This window comes from Aythya marila, assembly GCF_965140915.1.
Source record: "Aythya marila genome assembly, chromosome: 5".
NCBI classification, from domain to species: Eukaryota; Metazoa; Chordata; class Aves; order Anseriformes; family Anatidae; genus Aythya; species Aythya marila.
In genome coordinates, this window is record NC_139046.1 from 63,067,283 (window position 1) to 63,082,487 (window position 15,205).

At 39.5% G+C, this 15,205-nt stretch overlaps 2 protein-coding genes across 6 annotated transcripts in view; one reads left to right on the forward strand and one right to left on the reverse strand.

Moving 5' to 3' along the window:
• The window catches only part of AMPD3 (adenosine monophosphate deaminase 3), a 45,552-nt gene extending 35,791 nt beyond the window's left edge, over nucleotides 1–9,761 (forward strand). For both annotated transcript variants that reach the window (XM_082761884.1, XM_082761882.1), the window contains exon 16: nucleotides 7,590–9,761. In XM_082761884.1, the coding sequence (XP_082618010.1) occupies nucleotides 7,590–7,689 (100 nt within the window). In that variant the 3' untranslated portion in view covers nucleotides 7,690–9,761. The remainder of the gene's footprint in view (nucleotides 1–7,589) is intronic.
• Nucleotides 289–14,969, reverse strand: RNF141 (ring finger protein 141). 4 transcript variants are annotated; one of them, XM_082761888.1, is made up of 6 exons: nucleotides 14,695–14,969; nucleotides 12,877–13,076; nucleotides 11,030–11,138; nucleotides 9,793–9,974; nucleotides 6,709–6,816; nucleotides 289–4,187 (listed from the first exon to the last, which is right to left on the reverse strand). In XM_082761888.1, exons 2-6 carry the CDS (start codon nucleotides 13,056–13,058, stop codon nucleotides 4,037–4,039), a joined length of 732 nt encoding a protein of 243 aa, XP_082618014.1. In that variant the 5' UTR covers nucleotides 13,059–13,076; nucleotides 14,695–14,969; the 3' UTR covers nucleotides 289–4,036. The 4 variants fall into 4 exon arrangements, with proteins under 4 accessions (XP_082618014.1, XP_082618013.1, XP_082618016.1 ...); XM_082761887.1 differs by having other exon boundaries at nucleotides 12,877–13,073; nucleotides 14,695–14,968; XM_082761890.1 differs by lacking the exon at nucleotides 14,695–14,969 and adding an exon at nucleotides 14,336–14,512 and having other exon boundaries at nucleotides 12,877–13,073.
• Between the last annotated feature and the right edge of the window lie 236 nt (nucleotides 14,970–15,205).

The following is a 15,205-nucleotide window of genomic DNA, read 5'->3' on the forward strand; positions in this document are numbered from 1 at the left end:
AGAACTTGTCAAATCCATTACAGATGTAACATTGATAAGAACAAGGCTAATTTACAGCAAATTGCGTATCTGGTGACAGAGCTCTGGGGTTACTTGAGAAGACCAGTGTATCAGTCACATTACTTTCAGCTACATGGAGCAATAGGAAAAGAAGTCTTTAAGGTATGTTGCTGTACGATAAAAATGAGGCTTTAGAAGACAAGCATCTGAAGAGATGACTAGAAAAAAATCAGTTTTCTAATAATTTTTAAGAAATGCGCATAGGCAGAATTCCAGTCACCACTTACAGCAGGTGAAAGTAAAACTTTATGAGAACTTATATTCAAGAGTGGTTTAGCAACAGAAAAGCAAAGTACAGAATTCATTACTGCAGTCTTAGTCATGATATAATTTCTTCCATTACAGACCACGTGTATTTAGTACATGCAGAACTAAAGGGCAGATGTCATGTCAAGATTTCAGGGCAGACAGATTAACGTATGGTTCCCAATCACATTTAAGGCACCCCGAGGAGGCTGCTGATCCAGGGTTCAGCAAGGCACAAAGTGTTTTAAACCTACAGCACAGAGATCTCATAGTTTGCTTTGTGATTCCAGAACTAGGATGAATATAGATTAGAAAGCCTTTATAATTCTGCACAGAATTCTCTTTAAAAGGAAAGATATACAAGATAAATATACCATTTACCACTAAAAAATAAACATGTATGTCACATTGATTTGATGCCTAATCTTCAAACATACTAAATATAAACATTTTTTTATTTTTTTTTTACCTACCTCTTGGTGTCTCTGTCAACTGTATGTTTTGCAGTTGTTAATTTCCTGACTTGTTAATGAATTCCTCTCTCATTTCTCACTTGGCTTCCAAAGATCCAAACAGATAAACCAAACAACTAGACAGAAGCAACACTTACATCAATTATAGATTTAATTTCTTTTTGACCCTCCCACCCCGATAAAAAAAAAAAAAAAGTCAAATAAAACCCAAACAGGCGAAATCTGAGAAGAAAGGATTTTCCCACCTTATCATTCTTAAACTTTATTATCAAAAACACAGTGGACTAGCTTGCATACAAAATAAATCACAATTCCTTGAAAAAAATAATCCCCCCCCCAAAAAAAAAACAAAAACAAAAAATCCTGCTTGATACTGTCTTTTTGAGAAGTAGAGGTTTGTTTCCACCACTGCAGAATGTTCTTTTTTTTTTTTTTTTTTTTTTTTTTTTTTTGAGAAAACTGAAGAAACAGTGAGTCCTTCTGCAGAGATGCATTTAAGCTACCTTGCTAATATCACACTTTAACATTTGAGAAACCTCTGACTCATTATGACATTTAACCATACCATCTGCATGACGGAATTGGATACAGATTAAAATTCAGTTTCCAGACTTTTGTGGTATTAAAGCTAAGAGATTCTTCAAGCTTGATATTTCTTCCAAAGTAACTTTATTGCACAATTCATACACAAATTTTAATATATTGGAATGTACTTAGCTATTAATACAATCTATAATACTTAAATTATATTTTCACTTTAAATCTGTAAGAAATCTTCACTTTAGCACAAGAAGATTCAGTTCTAATGCCCTCCACCTATAGTTATTCATATTAATTCACATTTTAAGGTCTAGCTTCTGGAACACACTGCCATGTCCCTGCCAGTGTGATTCCTTTTCCAAAATTGGTTGCTAACTATATTTCAGAATAGGAAATACCAACTGTACCAAATTACTATTTTTTCAGTGTTAATATACCTATTATCCCATCTAACATACAGTACATATATTTTACAAGGCACACATTACGGTACCTACATCACAGCAGTGTGAATTATAAGCAACTTAATTAAAAAAGCTGTACAGAATACAAAGTTTACTTTTCACTATTTAATTATTTTTTGCATAATTTTATATTTTATATTGTATTTGCAAGTGTCATTATGCTACAATTAACCTGTTTGCATTCATTACAAAATTATATTTTATGAAGTTCATGTAAGTTCTCAGCAGGAAGTTAACTTATAAAATCTCAGTTTAGAAGTACAATTTTCAAAATACTTGAAAAATAAAGTTAGGTTGAAGCAAATTTAGATGCTTTTTCTGTTCCAGTGACATAAAAAAAACAGCTTTTAAAATTCAAATGCGACTTTAAAGTCCTTAATATGGAGTAATGCAAGCTCAAGAAGCAAAATGAAACCAAACTGGAATGTGATTACAACCATTTGTGAATATTTTAGTGGAAAATCCCTGACTATTATAATTTTCAGCCCAAATAACTGCCCTTATGTAACCAAATAGTCCATATATATTCTGAAGAATACCTCATTGATATCAAAGGATTAACAAATGGGAAAAAATAGTTCTAAAATGGTTCTAAAAATAGTTCATAAATGGATTTTTAAATAGTTAAATAGAGATTTATACATAAGCCATATTGGCTTTTAGATGATAACCACAACAGGAGTATGTTGCTTATCTGTCTAAATGTTTATTATAAACTTGACAACTGTGCCACAAGCCAAGCTTAAATGGATGCCCTATGATGTGCATATTCCTTAGCAAATAGAAGTATAACAGAGGAATTCCCCAAATTTGGTCATTGACATAATTCAATTATTTTTAGCCAATTTAGAAAAGTAACCCAAATGTGCTTATTTGTGTGTGTACATACCTTGCAGTTGAGAACTACTCTCTGATAAAAGGCCTTAGTCTTATGGCATCATCAAATTTGAACAAGTACGGCAATTAAAAATACAGTCTTAGAATGAACAAGATATATGCTGATATTCCCTCAAATGATACAGTGGAGTAGTTCTCAACAGCCTCAAGTTAAAAGAGTTAAATATATTCATTAATTCATTCTTCACAACAGCAGTTGGTTGCCACAATATTATTTAAGCCAGAGAGGCTTAAGATTTGGTTTCCTGAATACTAATGATGACAATTTGTTTTAGACTATCTAAACCCAGCTCTTTAAAGATTTAACTCTGCTAGACAGAAATACACTGCTGAACTCCAGTCATAATGTCCCTTTTCCCACACTGTCACATGCATATCTCACAGCAAACATAACTATTATCAAAGTAGAAGATTCTCTCTGCTACATAAAAGCATATTGCACTTGTAGATAGAAAGCACAGCACCTCACTTACTTAGATTATCACCTTGTAATCCTCAGTATACCTAGTTTTATCACTTGGAAAACTTAGGAGAAGCAAATAAAACCACAGCATCAGACTAAACTGCACCTTAACTGCTAATTCAAATAACGTCATTTCTTTCAGATATGCCTGTTTAAAAGTAATTGTGGCTGTTCTTGATGAAAAAAAATACAGAAAGTGGTTTACTTTTTTAGGATTGTGTGTGAAACTTTTATGTTTTCAAACTAATGAGACTATGCTAAATATCCAATTTAAAATAAATACTCTAAGAGATTATCTAGTTAGAAGAATAACGGTAATTAATACTAAAACTTGTAGCAGAACAGATAGAAATTGGTATCTGTTAATTCTAAAAACAGCAAGACTGGCTACTGAAGAATAGGCAATGTGACATCTTCAAGTTTCAGCAGTAAAATTTCAAATCAGTAATCACTAGTCCTAACTCATCTTTATTCGTATTTGTCATGAACCTAACAGGGACTGCTTTTAAGGAAAAGAACTGTGAGGTCAATCCATCTAACATGGTGTATCTTCAGTAACAGTACACTGTGATGTTCAAACAGCAGTTAGCAGTTGTAGCTGTGTTGTTACTAACAGCTTCATCTAGTAGTCAAATAGTTAATTAATATCAAAAGTTACTGTTAAAATAACTGTTGTTAATGGTTAAAGAATTCACTGAAAGTACAGAATAATAATTAAGACTGCAAACACACACACTGGCTCATACATCCTGTGTTTTAAAAGAGCAACATAGATCCACAGCAGCCAAGAAGAGAAATAAAAGACTGGAAGAATGGCAACAAGAGGTAAAACCAGATGTTCGTGAAAACAAAAGCTTCAAGTGCTTCCACTACCGTCAGCTTATTGACCAGTGTCAGGGTCTGTGAGGCTGGCCTGCCTCATCTACCATGTTAAGGATGTAAGTAGCAACATCATCTTCTGTAGGTGCATCTGAAACCACCCAAGAATCGCTTGCCCCAGTCACTTGGCGACGACAGACAGGACAGCTCCTGTGACGATCACTCCTGTTAAAAATCCAGAGAAGTAACTATTTTTCAATTGTAATCTTTTTTCTGGCCCCCAAAACAAACAAACCAATGAACAACAACAACAAAAAAAAACAGTAAAAACTTAAAAAATTATCAGGTTAATAGGATGAGACCTCCAATATCTTTTTTTGATTGTTTCACAAGTTTTTCTTTATGACAAAGATTTGCCAACAGTTCTGAATGTGGCTCTAGTCTGTGAGTGATAAATTTGGTGTCATGTTCCAAGTTTGCTCAGGCAAAACAGAATACATCTAGACACCTCCCAGAAAGTTTAAATGGTCTAAATTAACTCTTCCTATGTTTAGATATATAGCTGAGGTACTTCAAAAAACAGTCTCTGTAACCTTCCTCTGTAAAGAGAAAAAGGAATCCTTTTCCTAAATCAATCAGCCCACTGAAGTTTAGAATTGGCCCCTCAGAGTCCCCTTCCGCCCACTTACTCAGGTGTCTGAAGCAATTATGCTTCTAAGCTGTGAGCCTCTGTTATGTACCAAGGTTAAGAAGGGATGAACTTCAGAAACTGCATACTAGAAAAGAATGGTGTAACTGGAACTGAGTTCAGCTGATACATCAGCCATAGTAGAATATAATCCATTCTCCACCATGATAGCTAAAATAAGCCCTGCAATGCTGATGTTAAAATATTTTCCTAGAAAAGAGATGACTGACTATACTCAGAGATCCACAAAGCTTTACTGTTTTTTCTTGAGCATGTATTACAAAGGTAACTTCCTTGATAAGCCATTGAAAAAGACACAAAACAAGTCATATGCATTATGACTTAAAATGTAAAATCATGTGGATTAACTAGTCAAGTCTCCAAGAATATCTGCATCATCGAATGCTAGACTGCCAGAACACTGCCTAATCCCTGTAGGTCTTCTGTATGGCCAGTGGAGAGAGCTACTCTCCTACAGAAAGCAATTTCTTGTTTTTCCAACAACTGATGTATCAGACAGACGCAGAAGCTGAAAAGCCGTTCGGTTTAGTATGAGGCTGAACATATAAGGTACGTTACGGAAACATTTCAAAGCATTGCTATTAAGACTAAATTGTTTCCTAGATAAACACTGATACATTTAGTACAATCACACGATCACAGAATGGTTTGTGTTGGAAGGGACCTTAAAGGCCATCTGTTTCCAACCCTCCTCTCATGGGCAGGGATGCCACCCACTAGATCAGGTTGCCCAGGACCCCATCCAACCTGGCCTTGAACACCTTCATGGATGGGGCATCCACAGCTTCTCTGGGCAGCCTGTGCCAGGACCTCACCATCCTGAGTACAGAATTTCATCCTAAAATCTAAACTAAATCTCCCCTCCTTTAGTTTAAAATCATTCCCCCTCGTCCTATCACTATCTGCCAGTGTAAAAAGTCACTCTCCATCTTTCTTATAAGCCCCCTTAAAGTACTGAAAGGCAGCAATGGGGTGTCCCTGGAGTCTTCTCTTCTCCAGACTGAACATACCCAGCTCCCTCAGGAGCTGGGTATCTTTCTTGTGCTGCAGGACCAGACCTGGATGCAGTACTCTGGGTAGGGCCTCAGTAAGGCTGAGCAGAGGGGGATGATCTCCTCTCTGTCCTGCTGGCCACTCCTCTGTTGATGCAGCCCAGGATGCAGTTGGCCTTCTGAGCTGCAAGCGTGCACTGTTGGTGCATGTCAAGCTTTTTGTCCACCAGCACCCCCAAGTCCTTTTCCACAGAACTGCTCTCAATGAGTTCTTCACCCAGTCTGTGCTCATGTTTGGGACTGCCCTGACCCAGGTGCAGCACCTTGCACTCAGACTTGCTGAACCTCATTAGGTTCTCATGAGCCCACTTAACTAGCTTGTCCAGGTCCCTTTGGATGACTTCTCTTCATTCTGATTTTACCAACTGCACCACTCAGCTTGGTGTTATTTACAAACTTGCTGAGGGTGCACACGATCCCTCTGCCTGTGTCATTAATAAAGGTACCAAACAGCACCACTCCTACGACGGACCCCTGAGGGACATCACTTGTCACTGGCCTCCACTTGGGCATAAAGCTCTTGACTGCATCTTTCTGACTGTCGCCATCCAGTCAATTCCTTATCCACCGAATAATCACTCTTCAAATCCTCATCTCTCCAGTTCAGAGATAAGGATGTCATGTGGGAAAAAATTAGTAAATTGTATATTTGTTTCAAAGGAAAGCACAACACACAGACAAAAATTCCTCTAATAGCTACTCCCAAGATAAGTAATAAGATGGTCCAACTTACCTTCATATCTGCATACTCTTAAAAGCTACTGTTTTTTCTTCAAAAAGCAGCTTTTCATGAGATTTGTGGACCATAATGTACCAGCATCAGCATATGCCCTATTTTTCTCTAGTTTTCAAACAACATTACAATGTTTTGTAATTAAACATTAAATTCTAAGCAACTAACTAAGGAATCTGTCAGACCAAACTGAAACAAGTCAGATAAGCAGTGCATACTATAAAATAATGAATAACCTTTAATATCTATTACCATTTGTCAATGCACTTCTGGCAGAAACTGTGAGCACATGGCAAGATCAAATCAGCACGTCCATCCATGCAGATGCAACATTCGTCTTCATCTGTCAGTTGTTTAACCCTGCAGAAGAGAAGGCAGTATTTTCTCCCAGATGACAAGCAAGTTTCATATTTATGCCCTACCAAAAACACTAGTTACAACATAAAAACATAAAAATTACTGATGGACAGAACAGAACAACTGTACTTATCGATGATGAAGATGTAGTCTCGTGGATGAAGTAGTTACGTCATCCCATTCTATGTCAGCAGGCACAACCTCAAGCTACCAACAAATAGCAGCAACCAAACTAGACTAAGTTAGAAAACACATTTATTTTTTTCTGTCATGTTGTACTTGGTGTTGCAAAGGGTTATGCAAATCCTTTTTCATATCAACAAGGGAAATGTAAATTGTAACTGTTACATATCACAGGACTGGGCCAAAGAACAGAAACACTGTTTACATTAAAGGCAGGGGAACAATCTGCTTTCCTTTCACAGACTGTCAGGCTGAAATATTTCAGAATGAACTTGGTCACATTTCCGTGTTCTGGCTTAACCCTAGGAAATGTGACAAAAGCACGCATGTTAAGAGGCTTCACTACTGGAGTGCATGTTCTAATTTGACATGCCATCAAAACACCAAGAGCTAAACAGCTCATAAGACTGAAAAGCATCCTCTTCACTTGCAATACACTCCCCACCTTCATGTTAAGATTTCAAGTCAAGTTACCCCAGCTTTTCCAGTTAAGCTTCCAGGTATTCCTGAGTGTGAGGGGAGTTCAAAACCTAGATTGCTCACTGGGCCAGATGCTTTCATTTTATCCATCTTCATTTTTTTTCAAATAACAGGTATCTGTATCTCAAGTTCACAACAACAGCATCTCAAATATTTGTATCACCAAGATTTCTAAAGCGTGAGAAGGTACAGCGAATCCTCAACTTTCACTGATCCAAGTAGGTATGATCCAACCAGTCAAGGCTCATATGCAAAACAGCTAGTTAAGTGTTCTGAAATTTTTAGGTTTTACAAAAACCCTGATTTGGGAATGCAGAGTAATTTTATTAACTGTACAGATTAGCCAGCTAATGAACGGTAACTAACATACTTTTGTTTTATTCTTCAGTAGGTTCTTGGATCTTCCTTTTCAATTTGGTTTTTGAGAAATTACTTTAGAATGCAAGATTTTTTGTATAAATACAGATGCTGATTCATGTACATCAAGAAGCAGTTTCAAAAAAAAATAATACACATATATTATATCTTTTGATTCCCCACTGTGTTCTTTGGACTTGCTCCCTTTCATTTCCCTCCCCCATGCAGCTCTGAATACTACCCTTTGATAATAATTCAGTCATCGAGACTTGCTGGTATATATACACAAGCACTTAAAACAAAACCGATGCCCTATTTACAATGCTTCTGGAATTTAAGACAGCTATAGGACTAAGTTATTGCAGAAATGGCAAAATATAAGAACAATAAACTAAGGAAATGTTTTTCTCTTCACTATCAGAAGGCATAAAGCAGTTACGGATATTTTGGAATGCTCTAAATAGGAGCTGTATGTTTTAGAGAAAGAGGGTATCATTCCCCATGTAAGAACTTAAGATAAGAAGAAGAATGAAACAGATAATATTTGCTATTTTTGGACAGTGACAGAGCTGAACAATGTCTAAAGGTAACCAGAGTTTAGGCAAGTTGGAGGATACCATGGAAAAACAATTTCCGAGGTGCAAAATACTTCAACGTGCTTCAGGCTGTATTTTTCTGAATGACTTGAACAGCTTGGATAAAATACAGTTGGAAAATGCCAGCTCACTAAATCAGAGCATATTACCTCATCGTATTATAGAAGTATGTTCAATTTTTTTTTTGTGATATTTGTCAGTAATACTACCTTAAGCAAAGAAGTTTACACGCACAGAAATAGGATGCTCATCTTCCCCATCTCGAAGTCTGAAAATGAAACTAATCTGGGAAACCTTATAGCTATTCATTGACTTTAGTAATACTTGAAGTTGTTTTCCACAGGCAACTGGTTTGCAGTTGTGGCAGTTTGTTTAATTAAAAGGCCATTTCTAGATATACATTCATCTTTGAAAAAGAGCAGGAAAATACACTTTCTTAAACGTGCCCCAAATTTGCTACCTGATACTAGCATATTAATAACTCAGAACAGCTAATAATTGAAGATTATTTGCTTCCAAATTTGACAAACAGGAACATGAACAAAAAGAGCATGCTCTGCAGGCCACTGGTTTACAAAAAAAAAAAAAAATAGTGTGCTCTATTTAATGACAACACTGTTTACCCTGTTCTCAATCTAACAGCTGGAATATGACACTATGAAGAGTTAACAAGGTCAGCAACTCTACCTTACTTAAGACTAAGTTAGAACACTGAACTGATTCAGAAAGCTGGAAGTAAGGCATTATCACTAGCAACATTTCCACATAGGGAAAGGGTGAGCAGCTTCTTGCTGTTACATTCAATTTGAACTGAAGTTATTGCAGGTGTTGACCTCAGTCTTTTGCTTTTCCTCTAGTTAACAAAGCAGGATGTCAACATGTGTGAGACAGTTCACATTTTTCCAGTCTTACAAGTTAAATTACTACCACAATTGATGAGTTTCTAGTGGCAACAGATGGGAACTTTCACATGCCAAATTGTAGAAGAGGAAGAGAAAGTTTAAGTGGAACAATAACAAAATCTGTTTAAACAAACAGTGTCAAAATCCCTAGATTTGTAGCTGCAGCTGATTCCATTTCCTCCTGTTTCCTTATTCAGGAGATACAACATATACCATGTTTATATTAAAACTGACCAATAAAATGATTATCCTGAAAGCTAAGCCAAAAGAATTTTAACCAAGTTCACTGCAGCTCTCTTGGTACAAGAGAAGATGTGCTATTAATGCACACAATGATAAAGTCTGCATCTCCTAAGTACGTGCAGTTTTGATTACTATGTGTTTGCAGTTCAGGTTTTACACACAACTTCCAAAATATTTACGTTTTAGCTGTGGTCACAAGCTTAAGTATATGAAAATACCTTCCCATCCATAAGCTGGCCTGGCACGATGATACAGACATCAAACTCTCTGCAGTTTCTTCAGAAGTACTGCCCTGTGCAAGAACTCCTGCTGCTTGACTGGTAATATCTTTGTAAAGCTGAACAAACTGATACAAGTTCAAGATTCTTGAAGCTTCCACGATCCCACTTGCTTTATTTACCTTAAGAAATAAGAATTGTTAAATACAGTTATGTATCAGATTTTTACTGTACATTTATCAAAATTATTTTTATGCATTGCAGCTCTCATGACAGTAGCCAGTTTCCCAACTGGCCATCACAGTGTTAGCAAATTGCAGTCCACTTCAGTAAGAGTTAGGATCTGAAAATACAGCTCTTCTCTGTTTTGTCTTGAAGAACAGTTAGGACTACGTTCCTGGGACAAGACAATTATCATCATTGCTCAGTTTTAAGCAAGCAGGGACATAATGCCTAAAAAATGGGTTAACCTTAAAACAGGGAAGAGAATAATCAGTCATTTCACATTTGAGCTGAAAATAGCTTGCAATGATAGTGGCCTTAATGAAAACTAACAGCAACCAAAAATTACAAACTGTTCATTTCAAACAAAGTTTGAACGTTCACTTGGCTTGAACTGCACATAAAACTTGCTTAGTGGCTTCAGAACCATCTATGTATGTTATCTTGATAGGATTCACAGAGGAAAAATCTCATTAGTAAGAGCAACCTTAGTAAGTTTTGTCATGGTCTTCAAACAAGTAAATATTTAACATTTAGATTGGTTTTATAAGGAGTCAGGATATATACAGTTATGTTAGCTCAACTAACAATGCTCTGAATTGCTGGCTTACTTCATCTATTAAGGAACTATATGATTCCCCGTTTGTTGTACTCTTTGATATCCATGAATCATAGAATGGTTTTGGTTGAAAAGGAACTTTAAAGATCATTTAGTCCACAATCACCTGAGTCATCTCAAAAGTCACATGAATTTGTAATTCATGTAAGTGCTAGTAAGGCTGTAAGTGCACCATGAGAAGGTACCATTCCTTTAAACTTAGTCATGAAAGTTTTTTGTTAACCTGCTTTTTGCAGCAATCTAGAGTTTTGATTTCTCTCAAATAATATCCGTAAATACATCACCTGTACCAAAATCAAAAACCTAGCAGGTGTTGGATTTTACCAGTGAAAGTGACAGTCCTCAAACATCTACACACAAAAACCCCTGCCAAATTAAATTTTTCAGCAATCTTACTTTAGTACAGATTATCCGAACAACCACCTTCCAGAATGCTGAAGAATCAGAACCAGGCTGCACTTCAAATAACAGATGTTTGTCTTGCCCAGAAGCCAATTTTGCAATACTGAAATAAAGAAACATCAATCTGACGTTATGTGCTAGATATGCAAAGATCAGTAACCTCAGTTACTATAATATAATTTATTGTTTACCTATGTGCTTTTTATCCTAGAGTAGTGACCTTCTCTGCATGTCATTCAATATAAAATACATAGTCCATTTCATTTTAAATTGAACAGTGAACCTCACAAAACGTAAGCATCCCTTACAGACATTTTAATTCAAATATATTTTCACTGATTATTACAGTAGTCACACAATCCTGTTATGCTATCTAGAAAGTTTATTTCCTTACCATGTGTGTATATATGAAAGGAAAGCAAGTACCATTACATGCAGAAAAGGTGTATTTTTGTTAGCATATAGTAATAATGAAGCAGTAAGCTTCAGGTGGACCTGAGATGATTTTTTTTTTAATGAAATACGGACACAATGGTCTTTCTACGAGAATCAGAACAAACTAAATTTACAGGCTAAAGTAAATGCTGTAAAGAACTACAAAAATTGAACAAGAACGATATTTTTGAATTAATTATACTGAAAAATACTTAGATTCTCAGGTGAAACATATGGTAACAATCTTCAAAATCCATCTACCCCAAATGTAGCTATCTGTTCTTGACGATGCAACAGACATTCATAAAAGCATGACATTGTAGAAGATTTTTTTTTAAACTGAATACAACTCTGCATTATAGTTAAATGGCAAACGCTACCAAAACCCACACACTAAAAAAATCCTTTTCAGCAAAACCCTTTTTTCCACCTCAGCCCATTTTATACCATAAATACTCTGTTTTTTTGTTCTTTTCTTTTTACTGTCAATGTATCAAACAAAACGCATGCTATTAAAAAATCTTACTTATGCAGCCTTTTGTTTTGGATTATCTTGGTCACTGGTTTCAAATAGTAAAGCACATCTCATTTTTTAATGAGGAATGGCACTGCATGTCCAGAGACACAGAATCATTGAATATCCTGAGTTGGGAGGGACCCATAAGGATCATCGAGTCCAACTCCTGGCACCGCACAGGTCTACCCAGAATTTTAGACCATGTGACTAAGGGCACAGTCTGAACACTTCTTGAACTCTGACAGGCCTGGTGCAGTGACTACGTCCCTGGGGAGCCTGTTCCAGTGTGCAGCCACCCTCTGGTGAAGAACCTCTTCCTGATGTCCTGCCTAAACTTCCCCTGCCTCAACTTGACACCATTCCCGCAGGTCCTATCACTAGTGTTTACAGAGAATAGGTCAGCGCCTTCCCCTCCACTCCCTCCTGTGAGGAAATGGTCACAAATATCTGTCTCAGGTACTACCTTCCCTGGGTTGCTGTACTGCCTGTTTATAGGGCTCATATTGCTACTTCCTATCAAATGTCATGGGCAGATAGGACACAGCATGGCATCTTTAGGTGGTTGGTGGAGGATGGAAGAGCAAGGGTGACAGGTAACACAAAAAGACAGAGCTAAACATCTACCTCTTGTGAGCTTCTAAGAGAGAAGCGACACTGGCAGAAAGAAGAGTATTGGAGAAAAGTGACTTTAAGGAGGAGAAATGGCCTTGTATTTTAAGTGCATTACAACCATTATTATTAAGTGCAATTACAACCATTACAGCTTTAAGATCCAAAGGAAACATTTGGAAACCAGATAGGTAGTCCTGGCTTAGCCAGCCCAGAAGAATATATTGCATACAAGTTCTCTGTAGAACATGAAAAAGGAAGGAAACAAAATAAGGCTTACACATCATTAAGTTCAGCTACTCTTCCCAGAAATTCTTCATACGTTAGGAAACCACTTTCTTGAACCAAAGAGGCATGCTTTGCTACTTTTTCTGGCAACTTGTTCATTACAGTTTGTGTCTGGCTTGAAATTTGACCCATAGTGAAGTTCTTCACCTCAAATCCATAGCAAGAAGTTCTCATTCACTGGTAAAGCATCTGCTAAAAAGATTTTAAATAGTTACATTCACATGTTCTATGAATGGCTGCTCCCTTTCTTTCTTTTAATCTATTGCTAATCAGTCTAATTATTCTACAACACAACTTGAACAATAGTCGAATCAGAAACAAAAAAGAACACTTGCAAAAGACTGGAATGTAGCTTTAACAGCTCACGAAAAATAAATTATTTTGCTTATAGCATTACTCGTATTAAATAGAGATTGCTTCGCATGCATTTTTTTAATCAACTCCAATGCACACATATAAATGCATCCAGTGGAATGGAAAACAACACCTCAAGATTAGGATGATAATCTGTTTTTTTCAAAAGAAAAAAGGTCGCGTCTGTGAAAGTCAGAACATCTGCAACTGAACATATCACTGTATGTCTGCACACAGGCATTACGAGTTAGTTTTCCTAAGTCAGACTGACTTTGGCACCTCAATGAACTCTCATAGCATTCTTAAACTAAGTCAAGGAATCCGAATTACTATAAACCAATTCCGGAATCAGTGAAACTAGCCTAATCCCTACCTGCACAGAAGACTCAACTTTAGGGTGTATCACTGAACTCACTTGCTCAAACCTCTCCAGTATCAACTTATTTCAGTTTTAGTCTACACCCGTATCTTTTTCCCCAACAATTTTCACAAGGTTCTCCCCTGCGCCTTTTGATTCTGAAAGTATCTATTTACTCCCCTTGTTCACTCTCACCTAACACTGCTTCATGACTTCCCTCTATTTTATTTGTCTTGAGTTGTCTTTTTGTTTTAATGCAAATTAATTCTGTCTGTACAGAGCTTGTTGGTTGTAATGCCAACTATTAGTTTCACGCCTTCAAAGGACTTCTACAGAGGTCTGCAATAGCAAACTAACTGCAGAACAGCCCCAATTTTATACTAAAATGCTGAATGACGTGGTAGCAGCTGCATTGCAAACCCGCTGTGAGCAGCATCAGAGAACAACACCTCACCCCATGTGTACATAACGCTGCATTTGCCTACCAAACGCCCCCAAACATGGCGTACAGCTGCCAAGAGCTCGGCACGAGGGAAGTAAAGCCCGATAAGCACGTCCTTACCCCAGTGCTCGACACATTACTCCCGCAATTCACCTAAGAAAGCAAATTTCTGATCTACTGCTTGACTTGCTACCGGTTTCTGTTCCCGAGCGGGTGTGCGCGCTGCACTCCCTCCTCCGCTGGTCGGGGCCGCTCAGCACCGCGCTGAGCACCCCCCGCTGCCCCCCCACCCCGCACCTTCCCCTGGCGGCTCCCCGGACCCCAGCGGCCTTCCCGGCGAGCACACCGCCGCGCTGGGCTCCGGCGGCCCGCCCTGCGCCGAGCAGGCCGCACCGCCAGCGCTGCCCCTCGGCCCCGAGCAGGCGCCCAGGCCGCGGGAGCTCCCCCGGGGGCCCCGCCCGCGTCACGGCCGCAGCGCCCGCAGCTGGGGCGAGGCGGGACAGGACGGGACGGGACAGGACAGGACAGGGCAGGGCTGCCCCGGGGCTAAACGGGCCCCGCCGCCCTCCCTTCCCCTCCCTTCCCTTCCCCTCCCCTCCTCTGCCCTTCTCGGCGGGCGCTCCCCAGCTGCAGGCTCCGCGCCCCCGCGGGCTCACCGCAGCGGCCCGGCATGGCGCTGGGCGCTGGGCGCTGGCCGCCGCCTCACGGCACCGGAGCGGGGCCGCTGCCTCCCCGCGGGCCCCGGCGCTGGGCGCAGGCGCGGGGCGGCGGCTCCCGGCGGCTCCCGGCCGCTCCCGGTGACGCCGCGCGGTTGCCAGGGCCGCGGGGGGGCTGAGGGCAGCCCCGGGCGCTGGGAGGCTGCGCTGCGGAGCGCTCGCTCTGCGGGTGGCTCGGAGCGCAGGGAAGGAGCCACCTTCCCCCTCCTGCCCGCCCTGCGCTTCCCACGGGAAAGGCAGCCCGAGGGCCGGCCGGGGGAGCCGGCTGGGCTTCCTGCCGCCCGGCCGCACTTGGCTGGAGGTCAGCAAACATCTGTGACCTCGGGGGGCAGGCGGAGAGGGCAGCCGGCAAGTGCCTGACACGGCCCGGGCTCCTGCAAGGCGCAACGAGGCACTCGTGTAAGGCACTCGAGCGTAACGCCACGCCTGGGACACTCACTGTGAGAATGAC

Excerpts from the sequence above, each read along its gene's own strand:
- RNF141 (XM_082761888.1), bottom strand. The coding sequence starts at position 13,058 with ATGAGAACTTCTTGCTATGGATTTGAGGTGAAGAACTTCACTATGGGT. Across the intron at positions 11,139-12,876 it reads GTAGCTGAACTTAATGATGT|TATTGCAAAATTGGCTTCTG; the intron begins GTAAGCCTTATT and ends TCTTTATTTCAG. Across the intron at positions 9,975-11,029 it reads TTCGGATAATCTGTACTAAA|GTAAATAAAGCAAGTGGGAT; the intron begins GTAAGATTGCTG and ends TTATTTCTTAAG.